Genomic DNA, 13,599 nt, shown 5'->3' on the forward strand with positions numbered 1-13,599 from the left:
TTTTGTTGTACTGAGTCCTGTTGTTATTCCAGAGTCAGCCTTCGTTCGTTTTAAACAGCAGTGTAATAATGTTGGTTTGCTTGTCCTTTGATATTCCTTTGATGAAGGGTAGATTTAGCAAATTCTTCTTGTTGCCTAGGAGACGGAAAGATACTGCACCAGCATTCAGATCACATATTCTCTCAGTGACTCATCATGGGCCACATGATTTTTCCATTATTCAGAAGCTGAAAGGATAGGACATGTATAATGCATAAAGCCTGGTGAAAGTGTTTTTTTTTCCCCTCTTTCTGCACTATTTACTCAAGGACCATAACCTTTCCCTGCTCTTTAGAACAGGTTCCTCTTTCGCCAGGACAGTTTTGGAATAGTGGTGTTGGCTACGCTAGTTATGAGGCTCTTCACTGTTCACAAAAACTGCTTGAAGGGGCCTCAAAAATGCATTTTGCTCTTTTAGAACTTGTGCAGTGACTAAAGGTTCCATACAAGAAAATACATCTTTGGCTGGTTTCCAAACTCTCTGAATGATATGTTGTATTGTCCTTTAGGGTTTTGGCATCAGACAGTGGCTTTGAAGATGTGAGCATGCTGCACGCTTTCATTACCACCAGTGAGGTGAGAAAAAAATGTTAGCACATGGAGTCAACTATAACTGGAAATGTGTATCTGACCATACAATCACACAATAAAGATAAATCAATAATGACTATTGAATTGCACTTTTGTCTTTTTATGTTTGAAGACTTGTGCTCCATAGTATATTTACAGTAGGTAATATTGCCAAATGGCATTTAAGCAGCAGTGTTTGAATGATGTTAGAAGCAACCATAACCCTAGACTTAACACTTTCTTTACCCTTGCCAGGGGTTTGAGTTCAGGCTGCGGTTTGGTTTAAGGCTAGTTGGTGGTCATTAAGGTTGGGGGGGAGTTAATGTCTAGTCTAGTGTAACCTCAGGTAGAAATGTATTGTAGCAGAGAGGTCTTTAGTTTGTGGGAGAATCCTCTAAATCTACCGTCCAGATTCACAATAATTTGAATATAATTGTTACTGTTTTTTCAAACACAGTGCCATGGCAATTATGGAATTTATGATAGTGACCTAGTGATCGTCAATAAGATGAAATGCTGTATTAGGGATCCTTGTAAGCAGGTACCAAATACAGCTCTGGTATAAAATTATAACTCCGGTAAAGTACTCAGCAACATCATTTCATCAAACTCAGTTACGTTCATACTCGGGATTACAGAATCTAACTCTACAGTATATCACTAATATAGCAGTATCAGTTTCCAATACACCCTCGACACACAGCCTCTCCTGTTGCTTTCACTGCTCCACCACATGGAAATATAAATATTGTTTCACACAATAATGACACTTATAAATCCTGCTGTGTTTCATGAATGATTTCATAATTGATATGAAATGTTATTCTCTAACTGATGTGAGATTCCTGTCCGTTTCCATGTTCAGATTGCCAGCATGAAGCCCAGGTTTACAGCGCAGGAGCTGTTTGAGTGCTTGTCTCGGCAGGAGTACAGGTGAGCGGCAGTTTACCTTGAAGCTTCATACACTACGAGAATATCATCAGCGTCTTAAGTGTCCTTCGTGTCCCATGCTTTGGAATATTGTTTTTATAATCAGGTCTTAAGGGAAAAAACTACAGATTTGCTTATTGTGACTCTCCAATTAGCAACTAGTATTAATGCCCTTGAGACTAAACCATTTTACATCTTCAATAATTTTGTTCTTGTTAAAAAAGGCTTTGGCATCGTATTCAATTGTCCTTTAAGAAACAGCCCAGCTGTATCCTAACCGTAGATGAAGCAAAAATATTCTAAACGTGACATAACTAGTACTACGTCTTGCTGATTTGACCTCATTTGACAGTCTTGATTGATCAATATTGACAGTATTGATCAATATTTATATTGAAATAACCCATTTCACCAAACACATTACACATTCCCGCCACATCAGTTATTCATTCCTTTGTTTTTATTAAACAGATTGTCTTGACGTTCCATGTAGAATCATGTTTCCGTAGTGTATAATCTGTTGTTTTCGTCATTGTGGTGCGTTGGTTAGCATTGCTGCCTCAAGGCGCTGACGCCATGGGTACCATTACTGGGGTGTCATCTGCCTGGAGTTTGTATGTTCTCCTCATGCTGGCGTGGGTTTCCTCTGGGTGCTCGCCTGTTTGTGTCTGTGCATCTGCCCTGCAGTGGACTGGCGAATCCTGTCTTGCATCAATTGCTTGCCGAGATAGTCTCCAGCTCCTCTGGAACCCTGGATGAAGTGGTCAGAAAAAGGATAGGTGACAAGTCTGTTATAGAGCATTAATCAGATTAAATAAAGATCCAGCTAGGACATGCTAGGTGTTTGTCTCCCACTGGCAGAAGTAAATCAGCCTTATCTTTCCCCAGACCCAGTCTTCTGAGAGTCATCCCCAGCTTGGGATTTAACCACTTCATCATTTATCTTTTCCACTTAGACGTACAGCAGCCACAGCATAAATAATAATGTGTGTTGCTACAGACGGAAAGCTGAGGTGTGAGCCCAAGAGTAAATCATGAGTTAATCCATCAAGCTACCATAGTAAATGCTTAGTGAAGCCCTCATATGACTGGTGCTTTAGGGCACAGTCTGAGCACGTGATGAGAACGACATTAGTGGAGCTTTAAAGTGATCCTTGCAGACTAGCACTGTGGGTCTGGGCAAGTTGCCAGTTTTGTGCTTTGGAATCTGATTTCAGTACATTGTTCCTACACACTGTTCTTTTGACCAGGGCTCTATGGTTCAGTGGTACGTGTGGAAAACCTGTTCACCATGCCTTTCAATGGGAACTAGATGTGCAATGCATAATAAGCACCTGAATTCTTCATGAAAGCTGACAATGAACTTTCCATTCTGTTGATTCAGAACACATGACACATTCCATCGTTTTCTCCTAAGTCTTTCCTGGCAGTGACTCTAAATCCCAGCTCAAGCACCGATACACTCTGTTTTAAAACAAGAAGAGTAAGCCCACAATCCATGCTATGATCCAATGCCGATGAGCATAAGAAAATTATTTTCAAGGAATTTTGAGTTATTTTGTTACTCAGATGTTTCAGAAAATGTGTAAACCTGTGATTCATGATTATTCCTGGCCCAGGAATATTAATTCCCAGATGTGTATATATTATTTAAATTTGTTCTTACTATCCTCAACACTTTTCAAATATGTTTCCTTTTGTTCCCAGTAACTGAACAATCAAATATCATGGAAGATCTATAAAATTCATGTCATTCAAAAGTGTTGATGGGCAGTTCAAGTATTTTCAACTCCAACGACTACAGATTTTTTAGTTAAAGTATTTTAAGTGAATCTGTTCAATCCCATTGTGAATTGTAATGTGTCTCGTGTTTTCCTATCCTTTTTTGCTCCATGAAAAATAAAAATTAACAAAATATTTTTATGAATGTTTTTAAAAAAATACATACTAATGCTTAAAAACACTGGCAAAGCGAATAATTTCAAAAGAAATGTTCAGGCACAAAGTCATTCAAATAAGCAGTTGTTTCAGTCTGTCATTTTTATGAATGTGTTAAATGCCTCTTTTAGTGTTTTTACAGAACGTGTAATCTTTTTCATGATTGTTCTTCAAGAAAAAGAAGTGATGTGAGGCTGATGTGTTTGATCTAGTTTTCTTTAACATACACTTGAGCAATTATTAACAATTAGTAATTCAGCAAATAAGAGAGAGTTCAGCAGGGAAGATTCACTAAATGAACGCAAAATGCCTTTCACAGATGTGTGTGAGAGACGAGCCCCTTGGGTTGATTAGCTCAAGCCAAAGCCATCGTCGTACCTGAGGTGCTGGAATTATGCCGAAGAGTTCCCGTTAATCAGTCTGAAGGATGGTTAAGGGGCTCCTTGCATTACATATCCTCTCTCTAAACAAGATATCAATTTCTCTTTGCTGTCTTTACCTTGATTCAAGGGTGGTTACATAACCCTGATACTCTGTCATTTTTAAACTCCTCTTCTTAAGGATTTACATTACATTGTATACATTGCATTTATAAAATTAAGCACCTGAACAAGATTATCTTACTTTGGTGATAGCCACAGTAGCTTTTTTGAGTATCAAAAGAGTCATTAAGTCATCCATATTACCTTTAAGATGCAAATCCTGATATGAAATAGTTAGCAATGTCCTTGTTAGAATAAGGCTTCAGACAGGTTATGGGATTTAGTTTCTAGGTGTACTAAATTTTGTCTTTTTGTTTGTTATGAACTGTTTTCCCTGTTATTATTGTGGTGAAATTGTTTTTTGTTGGCACTTTCTGCAATATTTAATACAACCAGGTAGATGCTTCCAAGATGAAGCTGGAGAGGTAGAAGGATAGGTATTTGAGGCTGACAAGTGTAGATCCACTGGTGTCTTTATATCCCTGAAAGACAGGTTGTTTCACTCTAAAAAAAAACTGTAAACAATCCCATTTCTCATGCAGGCTGTGCTTGCTGTTCATCGCTGATCTTTTGAGAATTCTCTGACCACTTGGTTGGTACTAATGGTATGTTTGAGGAGGTATTACAGTATATTTGCATTTAAATATTTTGCTCAAATATCTGAGAAACCGTCTGCAGATCTTCAAGTAATAGCAAACAAAGCACAAGCGTGTTTTCTACTGGGATGTCTAGGACAGGACTGTTCCTACTTTCCTTAACAAGCGCGAGAAAGCTTGGCCACCAACAACCGCAAAAAACAGAATCTTAACCACTGGCACCTTCTCCTCGGTTAGAGAAGCCTTTTCTCTTGTCATGCTGAAAGTGTTGAAGAAGAGTCGTCTTAGCAGTTAACATCTTGGAGGAGTGGGAGGTGAGTTGCTATGTTGAAAAACAGAAGTGTTACATTAGTGATGCAGCGTATAAATAATTACCATGCAGTGGAATAGTTTTGCTAAGTGCTCAAAGCTTCACTGAACTTCACTTATACAAATCTGAGAGGATGCGATTGCCTGTGTTTTTCCGCGGCAGCACCATGTTATTAGGTCTCCATGGTGACATTTGTATGAATTTGCGAAGCACCTTCTTCTGCCTTATGCTTACATTCAGAACGTCAGTCTTTTTTTTTTTAACAGATCATCTTCCCTTCCTCCACCAGGAAGTTCTCTGGCTCTTGACATTTGAATGTCACGGAATGATGAAACCCCCATTTCCCTACAAAATAAATAATGCATGCTGCCAAAACAGGTGGCTGTTGAAGTCTAGCACCCAGCGGGAGAGATTTACTGGTTCACTGAGCTGCAAAGGGGTCAAAACAAACATCTTACAAATGTGGATGGCATTTTGATCCAGCCATTTTAATCAGAAACATCAAAACAGAGTTGTAGTTCATTTGTGGACTTTTAGTCGTTCAGCCAGGGAGATTTCATGGTTTTTTTTTTACAGCATTTAGAAATCTAGATGAAATCCTTTTGTCAGGACTTGGAAGAAAAGGGAACTATATGAAGTCTTGGAAATAGAATAAAATCAAATCAAAGTTTATTTATCAAATGCACGACAATACAGCGTGCAGCAGTAGTTGCTGGCAATGAAATGTCTTTTCTGCGAGCTCACAAAATTCACGAAAACACAAAAATCACAAACTTGAGGTTACGGATCACAAACTTGAGGTTACGAATAATAAACACTAAAGCATCAGTTGAGCTCCTAGTGATATTCAAAATCAGAATATCTGTTTCAGAGATATTTTGTTAAAATAGTATTTTAATTGTAGAATAACAGATTAGTCCCTGAAATGGTAGACACAGATTTGTTTTTTATTTGCCAGTTCACTTACTGCACTGCAATTGTGTTTGTTACATATCACAAAATAAATATTGAAGATTAACAAGCACTGGTAGTTTTCCAGCCAGTGAGATACAATTTGATTGCTAGCAAGTGAAAATTAAAGGGTAGCTCACCAAAGGGCTCACTGCCATATCCCTTATCAACAGGACTGCTGGGCTCTCTGAAACTGATATATGCAAAAAACAAGCCCCTCCACTGGCTATTGGAGATGTTCGTATAGCGATGAATTAGAAGGAAGTCTAAGATAATTGATTATTCACACCCAATTACCGTCACACCCGAAGAAGGCTCCACAGCCAAAAGGCTGTGTTTCTTTTCTTCTCTTTTCAGCATGGAATAAACCTTTACGTGTTCCTTTGCTGTCAGCACATGCTGATGCAGCTCCCTACGTGACCTAAAATAATTGATGATGATTGAGTTGTTCTCAGTCACTAGTCTCTGACTCTTCATTTGCTTTTAACCGTGGACTTTCACAAGAAGCACATTATGCATTAGTCCTCCTGTAAAAGGTCATCTGCAAGTGTGGTAAAATTTTATTAAGGAGGTTAAGCACTCATGTGACATAATAAAGTACTTGTGTCTGGCAAAGATGCCTGCTGGACTGCTTTTTAAGCTAATCGTTTCCTGACAACTGTTTGTCATGGTTGTTCTTGATTTTGAGTACATGATAAATCAATGAGAAATGTCTTGTAATTGTTTTATTGTTATTCCTTTTCACAGAAGTAAGCAGCATAGATTGTTGATAAAGCCGCAGGGGAGTGTGTTTTTGGCTTCTAATGCTATTTTTATGCACGTTTGTGTTTTTACTAAGTGAGAGGCTACACACTTTTCCTACGTGCAGAGCGAAAGCAACAGAAATAGAGTAATGGATATTAAATATCCACTGGGCACTAGTAATCCTCAGCAGAAGGTAATGAAATTGTTAATGAGACTGGCAGTGGACCACATGTTCCATACCACCTGCTTGAATTATTTGATTATAGTAAGTTAAAGGTCAGTAGGCAAATTAAAAAGAGCCATGCGGCTTACATTTGTAAGTTATTTCATCCTGAGCTTATTTTCCTTTTATATTATCTGGAAATAAAAACTCAGTCCAAGCTACTAGATGAAATGCTATGACTTGCTTTTAAAAATTAAAATGTGGACAGTATAGCAGGATGTGGACAGTACGGCCTTGTTTTGCCTGAATAGTAAACTAGATGTGACATGATGCAGTACTGTGAGGAAGATGTTATTCATGAAGAATCAATGGGTTATTTTATGTATGAATTTATATTGATTTTTTTAAAGTTGTTTCCATGTGATCACGGAGTCCATAGAACAGATGAAGGATATTTTAAAGCCTTTTCAGACGTTCTTTTTTATCCTGTGAATCGTGATGATTGGTCTATCAGAAATGAAAATGTGTTGTGAGCTTTTATTGAATTTATGTACAGCTGATGTGTACACAACAGTGTTTTTCCAGTTGAAAATTGCGTGCTACCGTTAAAATGTACAGATCTGCCTGGAGGTACAGTCACTACTATAAATAGTGGCACTGCATCTGGAAGGAGAGATGTTGATTTAAACTGAACCTGGGCTTCAGAGAGATTTTCTTAAGTAAGCATTAAGTAGGAACTGGAACCAACACAAGTGACTGTGCTGTGCATGTTGAGTGAGGATCTTTAGCCAAGAATCATTCTATCATTCCTGTACTGTAATATGAGAAAGTTCTTGGTCTTGAAAACAAAATGCCTGCATTATTTTGTGAACAGCAGTTACGTGGAAATTCAAGCATGGTTAGTTTTTTTTTGACAATAGGAGGATTTAAAAGTAATTGGTATAACTGGTATTTCATATGTATATCTGGAGGAAATAATCTATAATTAAAGTGGTGTTGTAGAATTCATTGCCAGTACATATACCTCTTTAATCCCCCTTTAAGAGATAGGTAGCTCCAACCAAAGTCATTCCAAAACCTTAAATTGTCACTTCTAACATTTCACATTAACTTATTGCCACAGTAATGCAAAATAACAGCATAATCAGTGTATTCCTTACAGTATGTTACATTATTGAGAATATATTTTCATAAACAAAATGAACAAAATGTGCAAATAGGTATACCTGCCTTATGTTTTTCTATTACTTCGGTCCAATAAAGGATAAAAGTATTCACTTGTTCTGCAGCTCTTCAATAGGAGATTGACATCAGATGTGTGCAGTCCAGGTCTGCTGGTCTCTGTTTCAGCTTAATTCTTAATTACTTGAATCAACTTATTTATTGGTGTAGTTGGATCAGTTCAGCTTTTCAGATGCTAGAACTGTAGGGCGACTTAGAAAAGCAGCATTGGCCTCTTGGACCAAGACTGGAAAACCCCTGCTTTAATCTGACCCTTCAGAACTAATTCTTTTCGTGTCAGTTTCAGTAGTAAAATAAACTGTTCAAAAGAGCAATGTGTTTTCCAGGCCCCAGGAAGCAGATAGGAAAATGAGTGTCTTATGTCTTTTGTCAGCTGTAGAAATAATAAAAAAAAAAATCCATTTCTTCAATGTCCCCTTTTCCTTTTATTCCCAAAAGCCGTTTTTCTTTTGTATCAGGGGTTAAAAAACAATTGTTTAGTGCAGGCACAGTTAGAGGTTGAAGAGCTAAAAAGAACACTTTCTGGAAACCTGCTGTGCACAACAATTACCAGCACAGCATGCCACTGCTGTGTATGTAATTAATCCCTCAGAGGTTTGTCTTCCCTTGGCCTCCTGTGATAGTAGGATTCTGTACATCTTCACCCTCTTGTATTTCTGAAGGTGAGCAATATGAGACATGGGGTATCAGTGCCTGGAATTTACCTGGTTAATGCCGATTGATTTAAAGGGACATCATGATTAAAATAAGATTTGTTGAGACCTTTAGTGATGACTCTAAATTGAAAGATGTCGGCACAGAAAGGATGAAGGGGAAACCATTCAGGAATCGCCACAACAGTGATACCTATATTTTTCTTTCTCTTTGCTGTGAAAGATTCATGGCACCTGTCCTGTTTAAGCAGTAGAAGGGGTTTCTTCATTTAAAGGCTGCCAGATGGAACGGTGGGCTCTTGTGTGTGTGGGTCCAGACCTGATCCTTTGAGTGACCCTAGTGCTCACCTGTGCTACAGCCTCTCTCTTGTGCCTTTCAGGGAGAAGCTAAAAGTGGGCTGGGGCCAGCTGGTGGAGCTGAGCATCAATCTGGAGCGGTGCAGGACAACTGTGTGCACTCAGGCTGGGAATGAGCCTGGGCTGTAATCCTACAGGCTTGGACCAGAGCACTTTGACTCTTGAGCAGCATGATTCAGCAGCTTTGGTGAGGTTGTGCGGTAGGAAGAGATGTGCACTACTTTGTGAGTTTTAATTACCGGCTTTGCCACATTACTCCGATCTGCCATTTAAAGTAACACCAGACGTTTTTCTCAGTCCTAGTTCTCAGGGAACTTAGCAAACTCGAACTCCTTTCTTTTAATCTTTGCACTGGTGAATATCTCCTGTGTAATCAAAGGCCTTTTTACAAGGTATCCTATGTGGCCTCATGAGTGGATGAGCTCACTAAAGGCAAGTGTAGATTGAGCTACAGTATAGTCCAGTCCTCAATGGTTCAAAGCTGGCAGACAGACCAGAGGTCTGAGGTATGAAGCAGTGCTGGTTTTGGGTAGGTTAACCTTTTTATTTTACGTTTTTATTCATTTTAATGTGATATAATACACATTAAAGCATATAATAAAAGCAATTACACTTTGTGCTTCATTGTATCGGCCGCCCTCTTGCAGGATACAGTGTTAAAAGGGGGGAGGAGGACACATCAAAGGGAATAACTAAAGGGACCCCACCATTCTGGCCTTCAGTCTGGATTTGTATTATATGATATTGGAGGAGTAAAGGTTTTCAGGTTGTTAATCTTCCTTTTACCTTGTCAAATGTTGCAACAGCATCACATGGAGCTAGCCAGGCACTTAGGAGCTCGCAGTGCTGTCAGTAAAAGCAGCTTCAGTGCACCTTTCAAAGCCCGATGTGCTGTAGGCACTGTGGATCTTGCAGGGTCCCAAGCAGATGATGTTTCCTCTGTACTCACTGTAGAGAAAGTTTGCCCATTCGTCCTCACTTTGTTGTGGTAAGAGGGCCTTAACAGCAAGCAAAGACAGTTGATCGGTTGAGAATCTTTTAAAAAAGATCTGGCATTTCCAAATTTGCAAACAAAACAGCAGCAGTTAATACTGCATGTTAGATTTTTACTACAATAATAGTATTGTGCAAGCAATGAATAATTTTGTTTTCCCCATTTTAAGAACTGTATTGATTAATCAGGTGTCAAATATGGACAACATATTAACATGATAGTTTAGAGTCTCGGGTTTGATTCTGGGCTGGGGAGCCTTTTGTATGAAGTTGTATGGAGTTATCATGATCTCCGTTGATTTACTGGAACTTGCTCTGGGTTATCCATTGTCCTTCCATTTCCCAAAGATGTTGTATATTGATGTGTTGACCGATTGTGCTAAATTACCTTTTCCATGAGCAGAAGTGGGGCCCCTATCTCGTCAGTCCACCCTATCTGCACGAGCTCTGCTATCATGAAGAAGTGTGTCAGTGTAATGAAGACTAGGAAAGCAATGCTAAACTGAAGTTATGCTTTGCCATGAATATATTTGAAGCCAGTGCTGTTTATACAGTGCCACTACACTAATCACTTTGTCAAGGTGTTCCAGGCACCCTGTCCAATAGTTGATGAAGTTTTTACTCTTTGCGGCAGGTAGGATGTCTTGTCGGGTGAATCTGTTATTGAGAGGCACACAAACATTTAAGAACTTCAAAGTGAGCATTAATCTGGAAATGTGCTGTTCTCAAAAGTTAGCCCATATCAGGTGCTTCTCAATCTTTTGTACACCTTGCCTTATTCAACACCCTTATTGAGGATGTTAAATGAGTTGTGGGTTTGGGAATCTAAGGGCCTCCAAAGGACTTCTCAATAAGAGATGTTATCGGTTAGCAATATTGTTTCACCATGTCCAGAATTAATAAAATCTTAGCTGATCTAGCCGAAGTTTCATGTTAAACTTAAACTTTGCTTCATTACTCAGGATTTTCTGTATTACAGACAGAAGTAATTTTCTCTTTGTAATAGTCTTCATGTATTAAATATTTCTTTCCTGGTAAAGCCATTTTTGTGCTTATGTTTTGCTTATTTTCTGACCATGTTATTCTGAGCGTCATACAAAAACAGCATGGCACCAAATACAGCATATATTACTCTCATGTACATTGTATCACAGTATATGAGACCTTGAAATAATTTCCATGTTTTTTCCAGTTGCAACACATATATTGTGCATAGAACTATGCAATGTACATTTTACAAGTCTGTTTAAATTGTAAAGGAGTTCTTTATGCATTAAAAGAAATATGTTCTGCAGACTTTCTTCAAATTTCCTTTATTTAACATACCACTTTGCAGCTTCTTTTCATCTTGTTTAATCTGGCAGTTGTTTTAAAATATCTCCTCTCTTCTTAATCCACCGAGATGTTTGTGTAGGTTATTCCGTTACAAAATTAATGAAAAAGTAGGCTAAGAATTTAAGTTTCTTAGAATTAGTCTGAATCCGTATTATGTATTCAATATCTTCTCTAAAGGAAATTTTAAACATATGCCTTATAACATATGCCTTATAATTATAAGTGCCTTGTTATAATTTCCTGTGTGACTGCAGTAATACTCATTGCTTTTTTTTCAAACTCCTACAGTATATTCACTATTTTCTAGATTTAAGCCAAGTAAAACATACTCAGTATCTGACAGGATTCTCTGACCTCATGGATGAGCCTCAAAACTAGAGTTTCTGTGGTTTTAACCAGTGCAAAATGAGTACAGTTTCTGAAGTTTGTGGAAAAAGGTTTATTTTGAGACTATTATTTTGAGTTTTTTTTTAAATTGTAGACTTTTGTAATTACATATACGTCATGATTATACTACATAAATACGGTTTTGTTTTTAAGTAATATATATAAAAACACCAGTTTGCATACAGTGATGGGGACCTTAGAAGTTATACTGTTTAAATTCAGACATTTTAAATGTTTACTCATATACATTTGCTACTTGTCATCATGCCATAGGTTTTAATCAGACTACCCTGTTTTGATTATAGTATAATGAAATTTGCAGTGCAAATAAGACTTCTCTTCAAAGTGATTGTTTTGTCGTTGAGAAACAATAACATATATTGTGTATATATGTGGTGGTGTAATTTAAGTTTCATGCAATGCAGTTATTTTATTGTTGCATTGTAAATGAAATGTTGGTTTCATTTAAAAATCTGAAAGGCTAGTCTTTCAAAATCAAAGACAGCTGAGTTTTTCAGTACTGCTTGGACTAGATGGGGAGATAAGGGTAAAAAGAAATTGAAGTTTATATTGTACCACAGCAAATAACCCCAGTAGTACCGCAGTGCCTTTTGTTATTTTATGTTTAGCAACTTCGATACAGATTAGTTGAGGCTACAGATTAGTTGAGGCGTTCTGTGGGCACTGGAGTGCACTGTGTCTCTCCCTTTGCATATTGTAATTCCATGTCATGTGAGAGCCAATGCAGTTGTAAAAGAAGGAAGAGAGGATTACAGGATTTGTGACGAAAGCAGGCAGAGATTACAAGGTGCAAAGAAGAATGTTTAAACAAGGAAACAGACGCAAGTAATTTTCCGATGGATGTCTGAAAAGAGCTTGCATTTTCACTCTAATCTCTTGTCTGGGACGTGTTAAGGTCAAGGTGACAGTTTGATCACATACTAGCATGGAGCTGTGCCTTTAACAGCATGATGCAGCAACATTCCAGTTCACTGGCTTGATTACAGTTAGGACAAGCTGATACACTAACTGTGCAATTCTGAGTACTGTAGACCCGCTGTCATTTTCTAGGAGGAATGCGATGTGGGTTATCATGTGACTTCAGTGTTTAATCATACTGTTAAGTAGGCAGTAACTTGATAGTATCGCAATAGCACTAGCAACTAGGCTTTTTTGCAAGCAAAACTACAGGTTCGTTATTTTCTTAAGCTCTGAATTACAGAACATATTACTCGTTTTTTCTAGTTTGTTGTTTTCTTGCTTGGAATCTTCTCTTTGAAAGAAACTAGAGCTTTGACGAAACAAAAGGGGATTCATGTTCTGTTATGAGCACCAGACCCATGTGGAGTTATTTCCCACTGTTTAAAATATAGTGCAGTTTAATATCCATTAGTTTTATAAACGTTTTTTTTAATGTTTAATATTAGATTAGAATTAAGAAGTCCACCACTTCCAAACAGCTTTATAGACCAATAGAATATTTCTTGCTAATATTTGTGATTTCATTAAAATGCAGCAAGAGGCATTTATTGCCTTAGGTATTTGTTTAGGTTAGGAAGAGGTGTACCAGATTGACTTTTGGCCTTTCATATTCAAGTTAGCTAGCGGTTATTCAAGTCCATTCTAGAATTGACCTGGTGTTATGTTTTAGCCTCTATTTTTCCTTTGACATTTTGCTGGAATCTGAATTCTGATGTAGCAGTGATTCAAGTAATCATGTGATATAAAAGTGCTGCTAACCTTGGTCCCCAGGCAAAAGAACATGAGGGCAAAGCTTAGTGCCAACTTCAATTACTTGCTAAGTAAAGTCTAGCCTTCTCATTGACAGGCCTTCCAAGCCTCTGACACCAAGCTTCATTCACAAGATTTAGGATTAAACGTTTGTGAATGAAAGTACCAGAAATTACTG

General features: G+C 37.9%; 1 protein-coding gene across 6 annotated transcripts in view; it reads left to right on the forward strand.

Annotated features, from left to right (window-relative positions):
- swt1 (SWT1 RNA endoribonuclease homolog) overlaps positions 1 to 11,262 on the forward strand; it is a 30,643-nt gene extending 19,381 nt beyond the window's left edge. For all 6 annotated transcript variants that reach the window (XM_088927172.1, XM_088927167.1, XM_088927169.1 and 3 more), the window contains 3 exons: positions 549 to 615; positions 1,475 to 1,542; positions 8,999 to 11,262. In XM_088927172.1, the coding sequence (XP_088783298.1) occupies positions 549 to 615; positions 1,475 to 1,542; positions 8,999 to 9,104 (241 nt within the window). In that variant the 3' untranslated portion in view covers positions 9,105 to 11,262. The remainder of the gene's footprint in view (positions 1 to 548; positions 616 to 1,474; positions 1,543 to 8,998) is intronic.
- Positions 11,263 to 13,599: the final 2,337 nt, after the last annotated feature.

This window comes from Atractosteus spatula, chromosome 11, assembly GCF_055471065.1.
Source record: "Atractosteus spatula isolate fAtrSpa1 chromosome 11, fAtrSpa1.hap1, whole genome shotgun sequence".
Classification (NCBI taxonomy): domain Eukaryota; kingdom Metazoa; phylum Chordata; class Actinopteri; order Semionotiformes; family Lepisosteidae; genus Atractosteus; species Atractosteus spatula.